This window comes from Canis aureus, chromosome 18 (assembly GCF_053574225.1).
Source record: "Canis aureus isolate CA01 chromosome 18, VMU_Caureus_v.1.0, whole genome shotgun sequence".
In the NCBI taxonomy this organism is placed as follows: Eukaryota; Metazoa; Chordata; class Mammalia; order Carnivora; family Canidae; genus Canis; species Canis aureus.
Window position 1 is genome coordinate 58,490,312 of NC_135628.1, and position 12,269 is coordinate 58,502,580.

Here is a 12,269-nt window from a genome sequence, read left to right on the forward strand (position 1 = left end):
TCCTCACAATACTCTCTAAAGAGTTGTAGTAAATAGTATTTTACATGTAGTAAATAGCATTAAACATATACACGTTTACATATCCGGTAATATTGGCCTAAGATGACTGAATTTAATTATTATTTTAAAAAATTAGTGAGGTTGAAACTTCTCAAATGTGTTAATATTTATTATTTTAAAAGTTATCTGCCAATATTATTTTTCATATTTATTAGAAATGTTACTTTTTAAACATTTAACATTCTCTCTACATATTAAAGTATGAATATGTCTGTCAACATGTTTCAAACACTGTTTGTATTTTCTTGTTTTTTTCTATTTTTTGTTATTGTTCATGCTTTTTTGTTAAATAATAATTTTTTAAGTTATAAAGTAAAAATAATCAGCATTACTTCATCCATTTTGAATTTATTTTCCTGTATGGTGTAAGTCAGTGGTCCACTTTCATTTTTCTGCATGTTACTGCCCAGTTTTCCCAACATCATTTGTTGAAAATACTCTTTTTCCTGTTTCTTAGTCTTTTCTGCTTTGTCAAAGATTAATTGACCATATACTTGTGGGCTCATTTCTAGGTTTTCTATTCTGTTCCATTGATCAATTTGTCTGTTTTTGTGCCAGACCATTCTGTCTTGAGGACCACAGATTTGTAACATAACTTGAAGTCTGGAATCATGATGCCTCCAGTTTTGCTTTTCGTTTTCAGTATTGCTTTGGCTTTTTGGAGTCTTTTGTGGTTCTGTACAAATTTTAGAATTGTTTGCTCTAGCTCTGTGAAAATGCTGATGATATTGTCATAAGGATTACATTAAATGTGTAGATTTGTTTGAGTAGTATACACACTTTATCAATATGTGTTCTCTAATTTATAAGCATAGAATGTCTTTCCATTTCTTTGTGTCATCTTCAATTTCTTTCATCAGTGTTCTAGTTTTCAGAGAATAGGTTTTTCACCTCTTTAGTTAGGTTTATCTCTAGGTATCTTGTAGTTTTTGATGGAATTGTGAATGTGATTAATTCCTTAATTTCTTTTTCTGTGGCTTCATTATTGGTGCAACAAATTTCTGCATGTTAATTTTGTATCCTACAACTTTACTAAATTTGTTTATTAGTTCTAGTATTTTTTGATGGCGTGTTTTAGGTTTTCTATATAGAGTATAATGTCCTATGTAAATAGTGAAAATTTTACTTCTTCCCTGTCCTGGCAAACATTTTTTTTCAAACTGTGTGTGTGTGTGTGTGTGTGTGTGTGTGTGAGGGGGTGTGCATGAATGTGCATGCTTGCATCTCATAGAACACATTACAATTTTTTTTTTCAATAGCTGTTGGGTTTGCTCAACAAAAATAGGTCTGTATATAAATACATTTGAGGCAAAAGATCTGAATTTTGTGCCAGTGTTGCTGTTGATAGTAGATTGTGTAACCCAATATGTTTGCTGTAACTTTGCCCTGTAATGATAAGTTTTAACAAGATCAGTAATCACATATATGGGGCATTTGACTCCCATCTAAACCATGGGAGTCAACACTAGGTTCTAGCCTATGCCCATCCTGGTTAATGAGATTACATCACTCTTCTTACAGAGCTTACCTCTGGTCCTTGTTGTTGACAAAATCGTCAACACAGAAACCTAGGAAGTCACTGAAATTGGCACATGCCATAAACTCATTGGTCAGTTATTGACAAGATTTCCTTCAGAATTACTCCTCTGAACTTTCCTCCTGTATAAAGGATCCCCATATTTACTTTGGGCATCATTTACAGAGTGCTTACTGATTGTCAGGCCCATGGGCAGGTCCTGGAATACAACTGGCTCCCTTGCCCCACCAGCACTCCTTCCGTGGATGGTGCTGTGCTTCTTGGGGAAACAAATTAATGCTAAAGATAAATATATAACATATATTTAAACATATAATGCTAAAGATAAATATATAACATATATATAACATATATATTTATCTTTATATATATTCTAATTATATATACATATACATACATACATATATAAGCAAAACATGTGTTCATGGCATTCTCAATATCAGAATAGAAACCAAAATTTAAAAACTTTGGTCATGTTTTTCCTGTAGTTGCTGCAAGAGCTTGTGCACTATGCATTGTTGTCAAGGTAATTTCTTTTTGAAGGAATCAACAATTATATCTTGAAGAATATTGCTCATTTCATTTACGAAAAAATTAAGGCTAAAACAATACAGTCATCTAAGTGACAGAGTGAATGACTAGCAGAGTCAAGAGCCAAATTGATTACCTTTCCAGGCATTATTAATTCCTTTATGAAAACAAGTTACACCTTTGCATGTGGGTTTCTACCAAAGGAAGCACAAGGTCCTAAGACGTATTTCATGGGCTCCAGTACTGACATCCAACCCAATTTTCTGAAATAATGGCTGGATGGTTCACAAGTGGAGGAATGGCTTCAAATTCCTTTAAAAGACTTCAAAATGTTCTACTATCTTTGAACAGCTGCGATTGTCTGAACTACATAACCCTTATAGTGTTTGAGACTTATAATGAATGATAAAATATACTCTGAGAAGAAAACCACTTCACTCACTCTAATGAGGGCTTTTCCCTGCAGTAGCATCCTTATTTTGAAATATTGTTTCTCCCTAGTGTTGAGAAGAATAACGAATACAGGGAAATATAGATCACTTACTTTTCCTCCAGACACAGAGTGTGCATTACCAGACCCTTCTTATCCAATTCAGTAGGGGAAAGGATGCTGACTTGGGTTGTGTAGTTCCAAGGGAATACTACCACTAACACAAGTAAAACAAAAGAGCGCTTGGTTCATGTTCTAGCAATTAACTTTTTAACTTTTCTTTATCTTTTTTTCTTTTCTTTTTTTTGAATTGGAGTTCAATTTGCCAACATACAGCATAACACCCAGTGCTCATCCCATCAAGTGCCCCCTTCAGTGCCCCTCACCCAGTCACCCGACACCCCACCCACCTCCCATTCTACTACCCCTTGTTCATTTCCAGATTTAGGTGTCTCTCATGTTTTTTCACCCTCTTTGATATTTTCACTCATTTTCTCTCCTTTCCCCTTTATTCCCTTTCACTATTTTTATATTCCCCAAATAAATGAGACCATATAATGTTTGTTCTTCTCCGACTGACTTATTTCACTCAGCATAATACCCTGCAGTTAAATCCACATCGAAGCAAATGGTGGGTATTTGTCATTTCTAATGGCTGAGTAATATACCATTGTATACATAGACCACAACTTCTTGATCCATTCATATCGATCACCACTTGGTCATGGTGAATAATCTTCTTAATGTATTGTTGGTTCCTATTGGCTAGTGTCTTTTGAGAATTTTTGCATCTGTGTCCATCAAGGATATTGGCCTATAGTTCTCCTTTTTGGTGGGGTCTTTGTCTGGTTTTGGAATTAAGGTGGTTCTGGCCTCATAGAACAAGGTTGGAAGTATTCCATCCCTTTCTATCTCTCAGAACAGCTTTAGTAGTATAGGTATGGTTTCTTCTTTAAACGTTTTTATAGTTCCCCTGGGAAGCCATCTGGCCCTGGACTTTTCTGTGTTGGGAGGTTTTTGAGGACTGCTTCAATTTCCTCCCTGGTTACTGGCCTGTTTAGGTTTTCTACTTCTTCCTGTTCCAGTTTTGGTAGTTTGTGGTTTTCCAGAAATGTGTCCATTTCTCCAAGATTGCCTAATTTATTGGCATATAGCTGCTCATAATAAGTTTTTAAAATCATTCGTACTTCCTTGTTATTCGTGGTGATCTCTCCTTTTCCATTTGTGATTTTATTAATTTGAGTCTTCTCTCTCTACCTTTTAATAAGGGTGGCTAATGGTTTATCTATCTTATTAATTCTTTCAAAGAACCAACTCCTGGTTTTGTTGATCTGTTCCACAGTTCTTCTGGTCTCTATTTCATTGAGTTCTGCTTGGCTTTGGTTTTATTTGTTGTTTTTCCTCCAGCCCCTTTAGGTGCAAGGTTAGCTTTTGTATTTGAGTTCTTTCCAGTTTTTGGATGGATGCTTGTATTGCGATGTGTTTCTCCCTCAGGACTGCTTTTGCTGTATCCCAAAGATTTTGAACTGTTGTATCTTCATTCTCATTAGTTTCCATGAATATTTTTAATTTTTCTCTAATTTTCTGGTTGACCCTTTTATCTTTTAGCAGGATGGTCTTTAACCTCCACGTGTTTGAATTCCTTCCAAGCTTCTTCTTGTGATTTAGTTCTAGTTTGAAAGCATAATGGTCTGAAAATATTCAGGGGACAATCCCAATCTTTTGGTATCAGTTTAGACCTGATTTGTAACCCAGTATGTGGTCTATTCTGGAGGAAGTTCCTTTGGCACCTGAGAAGAGTGTGTATTCAGTTGCATTTGGATGTAAAGTTCTGTAAATATCTGTGAAATCCATCTGGTCCAGTGTATCATTTAAAACTCTTGTTTCTTTGGAGATGTTGTGCTTAGAAGATCTATCAATTACAGAAAGTAGATTTTTCCTTTCCGATTTTTCCTTCTGAGGTTGTCATTTATTTCCCTTAAACTTTCCTCATGACCTTTTAATTGTTTTTCTTTTTTTCCTCAGATTCCTTCCTTGCCATCAACTTGTCTTCTATGTAACTCACTGGTTCTTCTATTTCATTAATCCTCTTCATACAACCTCTAGTTTGGATTGCATCTCATCAATTGATTTTTAATCTGATTAATCTAATTTTGTGATTCAAGTGTCTTGAATCCTTATGTTTTTTCCAGAGCCACCAGTAGCTTTATAATTGTGTTTCTGAATTGGCTTTCAGACATTGAATTGTAATCCAAATTCTTTAACTCTATGGGAGAGAGTACTGTCTATGATTCTTTTTTTTTTTTTTTTTTTTTTTTTTTTTGTGGTGAGCTCTTCTTTCTAGTCATTTTGCTCAATGCATAGTGGCTAAAAACAAGTTTTAGTGGAAAAAGGAATGAAAAAAATAGAGGAAAAAAAGGGGGGGACAAAGAACAAAAACCAAAAGTAACAAAACAAAATAAAACAAAAAACAAAAAACCAAACCAAACAACAACAACAACAAAAAACAAACAAGGAGGGTTATACTCTGATTCTACATACTATAAGTCCCCTGACTTTACCTGGAGCTCTCCAGGGCGTCTTGTTCAAGAACTTGCTCTTCCCCTGTCCTTCCATCTGGTCTTCTGTGCAAGGGGCCCGCTGTGCTGATTCTCAGGTGTGTGCACCTGGGGGAGCTGCCCACTCCCTGTGTGCTGCATGAATCAGTGGGAGCTGTTTATCTTGTGAGTCCCCTATTCCCTGGCAGCCCCACTCAGTCCTAGGCACAAGGTGATATAGGGAGGAACAAGACTGGTGAGCCCTGGAGTCTGCTCTCACAGTAACTCCCACAGTTACTCCAGCCCTGGAGTCTGCTCTCACAGTAACTCCCACAGTTTCCCAGTCCACAGGCCCCTGGATGCTCCGAGGGCGGGGGGCGCTGACCTGCACATCTCAGAGGCATCCTGCGGCAGGAGTGTCCTTGCTGTCTTGTGTCCTCCTCGCCTCCGGCTGTCCCACGTGGAGCACCGGATCTTGGGCTGTGTCCCTCGACGCCCTGGGCTCTGGGGTCTGCACTACTGGAATTGTTTTCCTGGGGCCGCACAACCCCCTCCGCATGGAGCCACCACCTGAGCCGCTGCCTGAGTGCTCCCGAGGCCCCGCCGGGCACCCACTCCAGCCCTTTAGGGAGCTCGGCTCCCGGTGTGTGGTGTGGGCTCCCCCGGGGCGCACCTCCTCTGTTAGTGATCCCGGGAACCTGGGGACTCCACTGCCCCTCCTGGGATCCTGCCCGAGTTCTCTGCGAGCGCCTTTCCTTTTGGAAAGATTGGTAAAGTTCCTACTTCCGGGACAGGGCTTTCCTGTCCACCTGGCCTTCTCCTGGCTCCTTGCGGGGGGCCCCTTCCCTACTGGATGCTTTTTTATTTTTATTTTTTTTCCTACCTTGATAGAAGCGTGAACTCTTCTCACTGTAGCATTCCAGCTGTTCTCTCTTTACATCTCAGGCCAAATTCATAGGTTTTCAGGATGATTTGAAAGTTATCTAGGTAAGTGAGTGGGGACAGGTGACTTGGGGACCCTACTCTTCCACCATCTTGCCCTGCCCCCCGCAATTAACGTTTCTTTCCAAAATATATTAGCTTTGTTGCTCCCTATCCCCAAAATTAACACAGCCAAATCCTAAAAATAAGGCTAATGAAATTAATGAGCTCTTATCCTTTATTGCTAAATATCACCCTATTTCTATAAACTCCACTACGTTTTGGTGACAGCTTCTAAAAATTTATTTTTTTATGACTTTACTTATTTGAGAGAGAAAGAGAGAGAGAACGAGAGAGAGAGAGCATATAAAGGGGGTAGGCAGAGGCAGACAGAGAAGCAGATTCTCCACTGATTAGGGGCCCTATGTAATGCTGGATCCCAGGACCCTGGGATCATGACTTGAGCTGAAGGCAGATTCTTAACGGACTCAGCCACCCAGGTCCCCAGATTTCTTTTTCTTTTTTTTTTAATTTATTTTATTTTATTTATTTATGATAGGCACACAGTGAGAGAGAGAGAGAGGCAGAGACATAGGCAGAGGGAGAGGCAGGCTCCATGCACCGGGAGCCCGATGTGGGATTCGATTCCGGGTCTCCAGGATCAGGCCCTGGGCTGAAGGCGGCGCTAAACCTATGCGCCACCCAGGGATCCCGCCCCCAGATTTCTTAAGTGAAATACAGTATCAGAGGATTTCATGGTGTGTAAGTTTTTCTTTTTTATTAGTAAACAGATATCTTAGTGGGTTTTTGTTTTTTTGTTTTTTTTTTGGTTTACAGAAAGTTTAGCAGATGGTACAGAGAATTGCCCTCTATTACTTTTCTTTCCCCTGTTATTAACATCTCTTATTAGTGTAGTATTTTTGTTACAATTGATGGATTAATTTCATACATTACTATTAACTACAGTCTATAGTTTACATTAAAATTCACTCATTCAGTTCTATGAATTTCGACAAATGCATAATGTCATGTAAACTCCAACTACAGCATCATACAGAATATTTTCAGTGCTTCTCCCTCTGCCTGTGTCTCTGCCTCTCTCTCTCTCTCTCTGTATCTCTCATGAATAAATAAATAAAATGTTTAAAAAAAAGAAGTATCCACACCATAACTGACATCTAGGGAGAGATTCCAGAAATCTGATAATCTTAATGAATTGAAGAAGCTTAAAAGGGATTACTGAATTTATGAATTAATGGATCACCTTTTTCTCTCCCATCTCTCAGTGTCTTCTTTTTTTTTTATGAGTTGTAGCACACAGAGTTTATTCCTCACACGAAGCCTTGCCTTGTTTGTAAAGCACTTAAGCCCTAGCTTTTTATTTTTTTAAACTTTTTTAATAATAAATTTATTTTTTATTGGTGTTCAGTTTGCCAACATACAGAATAACACCCAGTGCTCATCCCGTTCTAGCGCCCCCTCAGTGCCCACCACCCTCAGTGTCTTCTGATGTAATATTTATTTACCACTTCACAAGTATAACATCATAGAATTGACTTAAAGAGGATTAGTCTGCATTTCTGCAAAAGTACATGCTTCATTTCCTCCAACTCCAAATTTACTTAAAAGAAGAATGTTTTCAGTTCCTACTCAAAGAAAAGATATCTGGATTTTCTAAATATTGATTTGAGTCTATTTAAGTATTCCCTTTGAAGGGGTTTTGAAACTTTAGTTTCTTTCAAATGTCTTTCATATGTATGTACACCTAACCCTTCTATAAATCCCCATCAATGAAACATTTAAACAATGTAATACAAATCACTAATTCTTATGAAAACACTGAAAGTGAGCAGAGTATGCAATATTAACTGGACATTTTGGAGCATTTATATACATTAATTACAATCAGAGAAGTGGTATGAGATAAGAACTGGACTTGGAACCAGCATAGACAGCCACCATGAGTGACATGTAAATTTGTTTCTATAAGATGTTTTTCAGAAGTCCAAATCAGAAGGACCTTTAGAAGAGGCCATGGCATGTGCAGATATGAAATCTAGCACAGAACCAGTTTGAAACAGATCAGAGCTGAAGCTTGTGCAGAAACCCCCTGAGACTGCTCCACAGTTAACTTTAGTACATTATAATACTAAAATCTCTTCTCAGGGGCATAATTTAGGCTATTTTCTTGAGCTTGTGAGATATACACTAGCATGTGAACATGCTAAGTATGTGCAGTAAACCTAGAATGCTAAGGAATAAGGTATGTATAAGTTGCCTAGAGTATATGCAAGTTTCCAGACTCTGACCCCTCTGCATACTGAATAAAAGCTAACTGCACTATCTCCAGGCAAGACACTGCTTTAGGAAATTTCCTCAGTGTTCTTCTTATCTATTGCAAGAAAATAAAAGCTTCCACATGGGACTGATTGTAAGCCTTGGATGTACTACCAGCTTGAACTCACCGAAGAAAGGTACCTAGAGTCCAGTAACAGAATGGGTGGACACAAAGAAGGAATAAACACCAGTGGTATTTAGGCACTCTGGAATTATTCACTTGTGAATGTTACAATCAGTTTCACATTTTTCACAGAAGTGCTGATGCATCTTTCAACATAACTGGCATTGGCAGTTGCTGAATGCATTATTCTTATTACCTATGGCATAACCCCAAGTAACAGTACCCCTGAGCAGATATGGATGACTTAGATTGTCAGAATTCTCTCCTTGTCACACCAGGAGCTCCTTGACATCTTGCCAAAATTCTTTTAAAAGCTTCAGTTACATCTGTGTTCCTCAAGCTGTAGATGAGAGGATTTAACAAAGGAGTGAGAATGGTGTAAAAAGCAGAGAAGACTTTGTCTTTGATTGGTGTGTGGTAGGATTGGGGAAGCATATATGTGTATAGGGCAGCCCCATAAAACAATGTCACCACCATTATGTGTGATGAGCAGGTAGCAAAAGCCTTCTTCTTTCCTTCATCTGACTTTATCTGGTGCACCGTGATGAGAATCTGAGCATAGGAAGCAATCACCACAGAGAAGGGGATCAGCAACATCATGACACAGCAAATGTACATGACCATTTCATAGGCAGCTTTGTCACCGCATGCCAGCCTTAGCATGGTGGGTCCTTCACAGAAGAAGTGATTGATCTTGTGGGAACTGCAGAATGGGAGACTCATGGTGATAGGGGTGAGGAGAAAGCTGTCCAAAGCACCACCTAACCAAGAGCTGGCCAAGATCATCCAACAGACCTGGTGGCTCATAAGGACAGGATAGCGAAGGGGGTTGCAGATGGCCACATAGCGGTCATAAGCCATGAGTCCCAACAGGAAAAACTCAGCCCCCACAAAGCCCATGTAGAGAAAGTACTGGGCTGTACAGGCAATGAAGGAGATAGTCCCCTTGCCCACGAGATAATCGATCAGCATCTTGGGCACAATGGTAGAGATGTACATCATGTCAATAAAAGAGAGATGACTGAGCAGGAAATACATGGGGGTGTGGAGGTGAGAGTCTATATGGATCAGGAAGATCATGACACCATTAGCAATCATGGCCATGAAGAAGATGGCACAGATGATGCTGAAAAGGAAGCCTGAGATTGCACTGTGAGTGAAGAGCCCTGTGAGGATGAAGTCACTGGAAGAGGTTTGATTGTCTCCATCCATGGTGCTGAGTTGAACCTGGGGACATAAGGAAATAAGTGGGGGGTTAGTGAAAGTTCCAGTAGATAATATGAACCCTTCAAAATGCCTGTAGAAGTATTTATTACATTAAAATTATTTATATAACTAATACTAAGTATTTTGTATGTGTGTGTATGTTGTGGGGCTGGTGTGCAATTTCATTCTTGGATATTTCTTCTTGTTGAAGAACAATTTGAAAGTTGAGTCTCAGATTCCATCAAAATCCTAGAGGAGAACACAGGCAAAACTTGAACTTTTGAACTTGGCCACAGTAACTTCTTGCAAGATTCATCCATGAAGGCAAAAGAAACAAAAGCAAAAATGAACTATTGGGACTTCGTCAAGATAAGAAGCTTTTGCTGTGCAAAAGATACCATCAATAAAACTCAAAGACAACCTACAGAATGGGAGAAGATATTTGCAAATGACGTATCAGATAAAGGGCTAGTTTCCAAGATCTATAAAGAACTTATTAAACTCAACAGCAAAGAAACAAACAATCCAATCCTGAAATGGGCAAAAGACATGAAGAGAAATCTCACAGAGGAAGACATAGACATGGCCAACAAGCTCCGCATCACTTGCCATCAGGGAAATACAAATCAAAACCACGATGAGATACCACCTCACACCAGTGAGAATGGGGAAAATTAACAGGGCAGGAAACCACAAATGTTGGAGAGGATGTGGAGAAAGGGGAACCCTCCTGCACTGTTGGTGGGAATGGGAACTTGTTCAGCCACTCTGGAAAACTGTGTGGAGGTTCCTCAAAGAGTTAAAAATAGACCTTCCCTATGACCCAGAAATTGCACTGCTGGTGATTTACCCCAAAGATACAGATGCAATGAAATGCCGGGACACCTGCACCCCGATGTTTCTAGCAGCAATGTCCACAATAGCCAAACTGTGGAAGGAGCCTCAGTGTCCATCGACAGATGAATGGATAAAGAAGGTGTGGTTTATGTATACAATGGAATATTAGCCATTAAAAACGACAAATGCCCACCATTTGCTTCGACGTGGATGGAACTGGAGGGTATTATGTTGAGTGAAATAAGTCAATCAGAGAAGGACAAACATTATATGGTCTCATTCATTTGGGGAGTATAAAATATAGTGAAAGGGAATAAAGGGGAAAGGAGAAAAATGAGTGGGAAATATCAGAAAGGGAGACAGAACATGAAAGACTCCTAACTCTGGGAAATGAACTAGGGGTGGTGGAAGGGGAAGTGGGCTGGGGGTGGGGGTGACTAGGTGATGGGCACTGAGGTGGGCACTTGATGGGATGAACACTGGGTGTTATTCTATATGTTGGCAAATTGAACACCAATAAAAAAATAAATTTATTAAAAAAAAAAGTTGAGTCTCCAGGGAATGAAGATGAATGAACATTTGGAAATTAATGATTGCTTTAAGGGAGTTTAGTTATTATTGCAGAACATGTGGGCCCCAGAGAGGCTTCTTCACCTGGAGTTGGCTTCCTTTATTTGAAACATGAATATAGGGCCACCTGAGTGGCTCAGTGGTTGAGCATCTGCCTTCAGCTCAGGTCATGATCCTAGGTCCTGGGATAGAGTTTTGCATTGGGCTCCAGCAGGGAGCCTGCTTCTCCCTCTGCCTGTGTCTCTGTCTGTGTGTGTGTGTGTGTGTGTGTGTGTGTGTCATGAATAAATAAATAAAATCTTTTAGAAAAGAAAGAAACATTAATATGGCTGCAAAACAACAGATTTAGTTCAAATAACCCATTTAGTAAGATGTTTTGTTGAGTTGGAGATTTTTGTCACAACCATAAAAGTAATGAGCCTCACCCAGAAACTATTTGGGAGCACCTGAGTGGCTCAGTTGGTTAAGCGTGTGCCTTCAACTCAAGTCATCTGGGTCAGGCTCCCTACTCAGGGGCGAGTCTCCATCTCTCTCAACCCCTCACCCTGCTCATGCTCTCTCTCTCTCTCTTAAATAAAATAAATTTTTTTAAAAATAGAAATAACCATTAAGTTATTAGCACAGCTGAAAAATTATGAGCTGTCCTAAATTGGATCAGAGCATTGTCCACCTGATCAATAATTGACCTTATTTGTTTCTTTCTTTATTTGTTGATTTTTTAATCATCAACACACTAACTTTTAAATATGAAGAGTTCCCTGTATTATACATGCTAGGAGTATTACTTAAACAAAACAGGAGATGTCTTCTGTGACTTAAGATTCTAGCTGTGACATAAAGAGAATACGCAAATAAAGCACAATATTGGTTTTGGATAATGCTAGCAAATACTATGAGGAAAACTTTAACATGGATAATTAAGGATAGTAAAGGAGAAGCTGTGTCAAAATTTGGGGGGAAAGTGTCCTGCAGAATGAATATCTAATTTAAAATCCCTAAGGTAGGAATGTCTGAGGGTGCTCAGTGGTTGAGCATCTGCCTTTGGCTCAGGGTGTGATCCTAGGGTACTGGAATCAAGTCTCACATAGGGCTCCCAACAGAGAGCCTGCTTCTCCCTCTGCCTGTGTCTCTGCCTCTCTTTGGGTATCTCTTATGAATTAAATAAATTTTAAAAATTAT

General features: G+C 39.1%; 1 protein-coding gene across 1 annotated transcript; it reads right to left on the reverse strand.

Annotated features, from left to right (window-relative positions):
- Window positions 1-8,729: 8,729 nt before the first annotated feature.
- Window positions 8,730-9,689, reverse strand: LOC144289191 (olfactory receptor 2T6-like). Its single transcript, XM_077857429.1, has one exon. It carries the CDS (start codon window positions 9,687-9,689, stop codon window positions 8,730-8,732), a length of 960 nt encoding a protein of 319 aa, XP_077713555.1.
- Window positions 9,690-12,269: the final 2,580 nt, after the last annotated feature.

What these genes read in the sequence shown, in the direction of transcription:
- LOC144289191 (XM_077857429.1), bottom strand. Translation starts at nt 9,689, where the DNA reads ATGGATGGAGACAATCAAACCTCTTCCAGTGACTTCATCCTCACAGGG.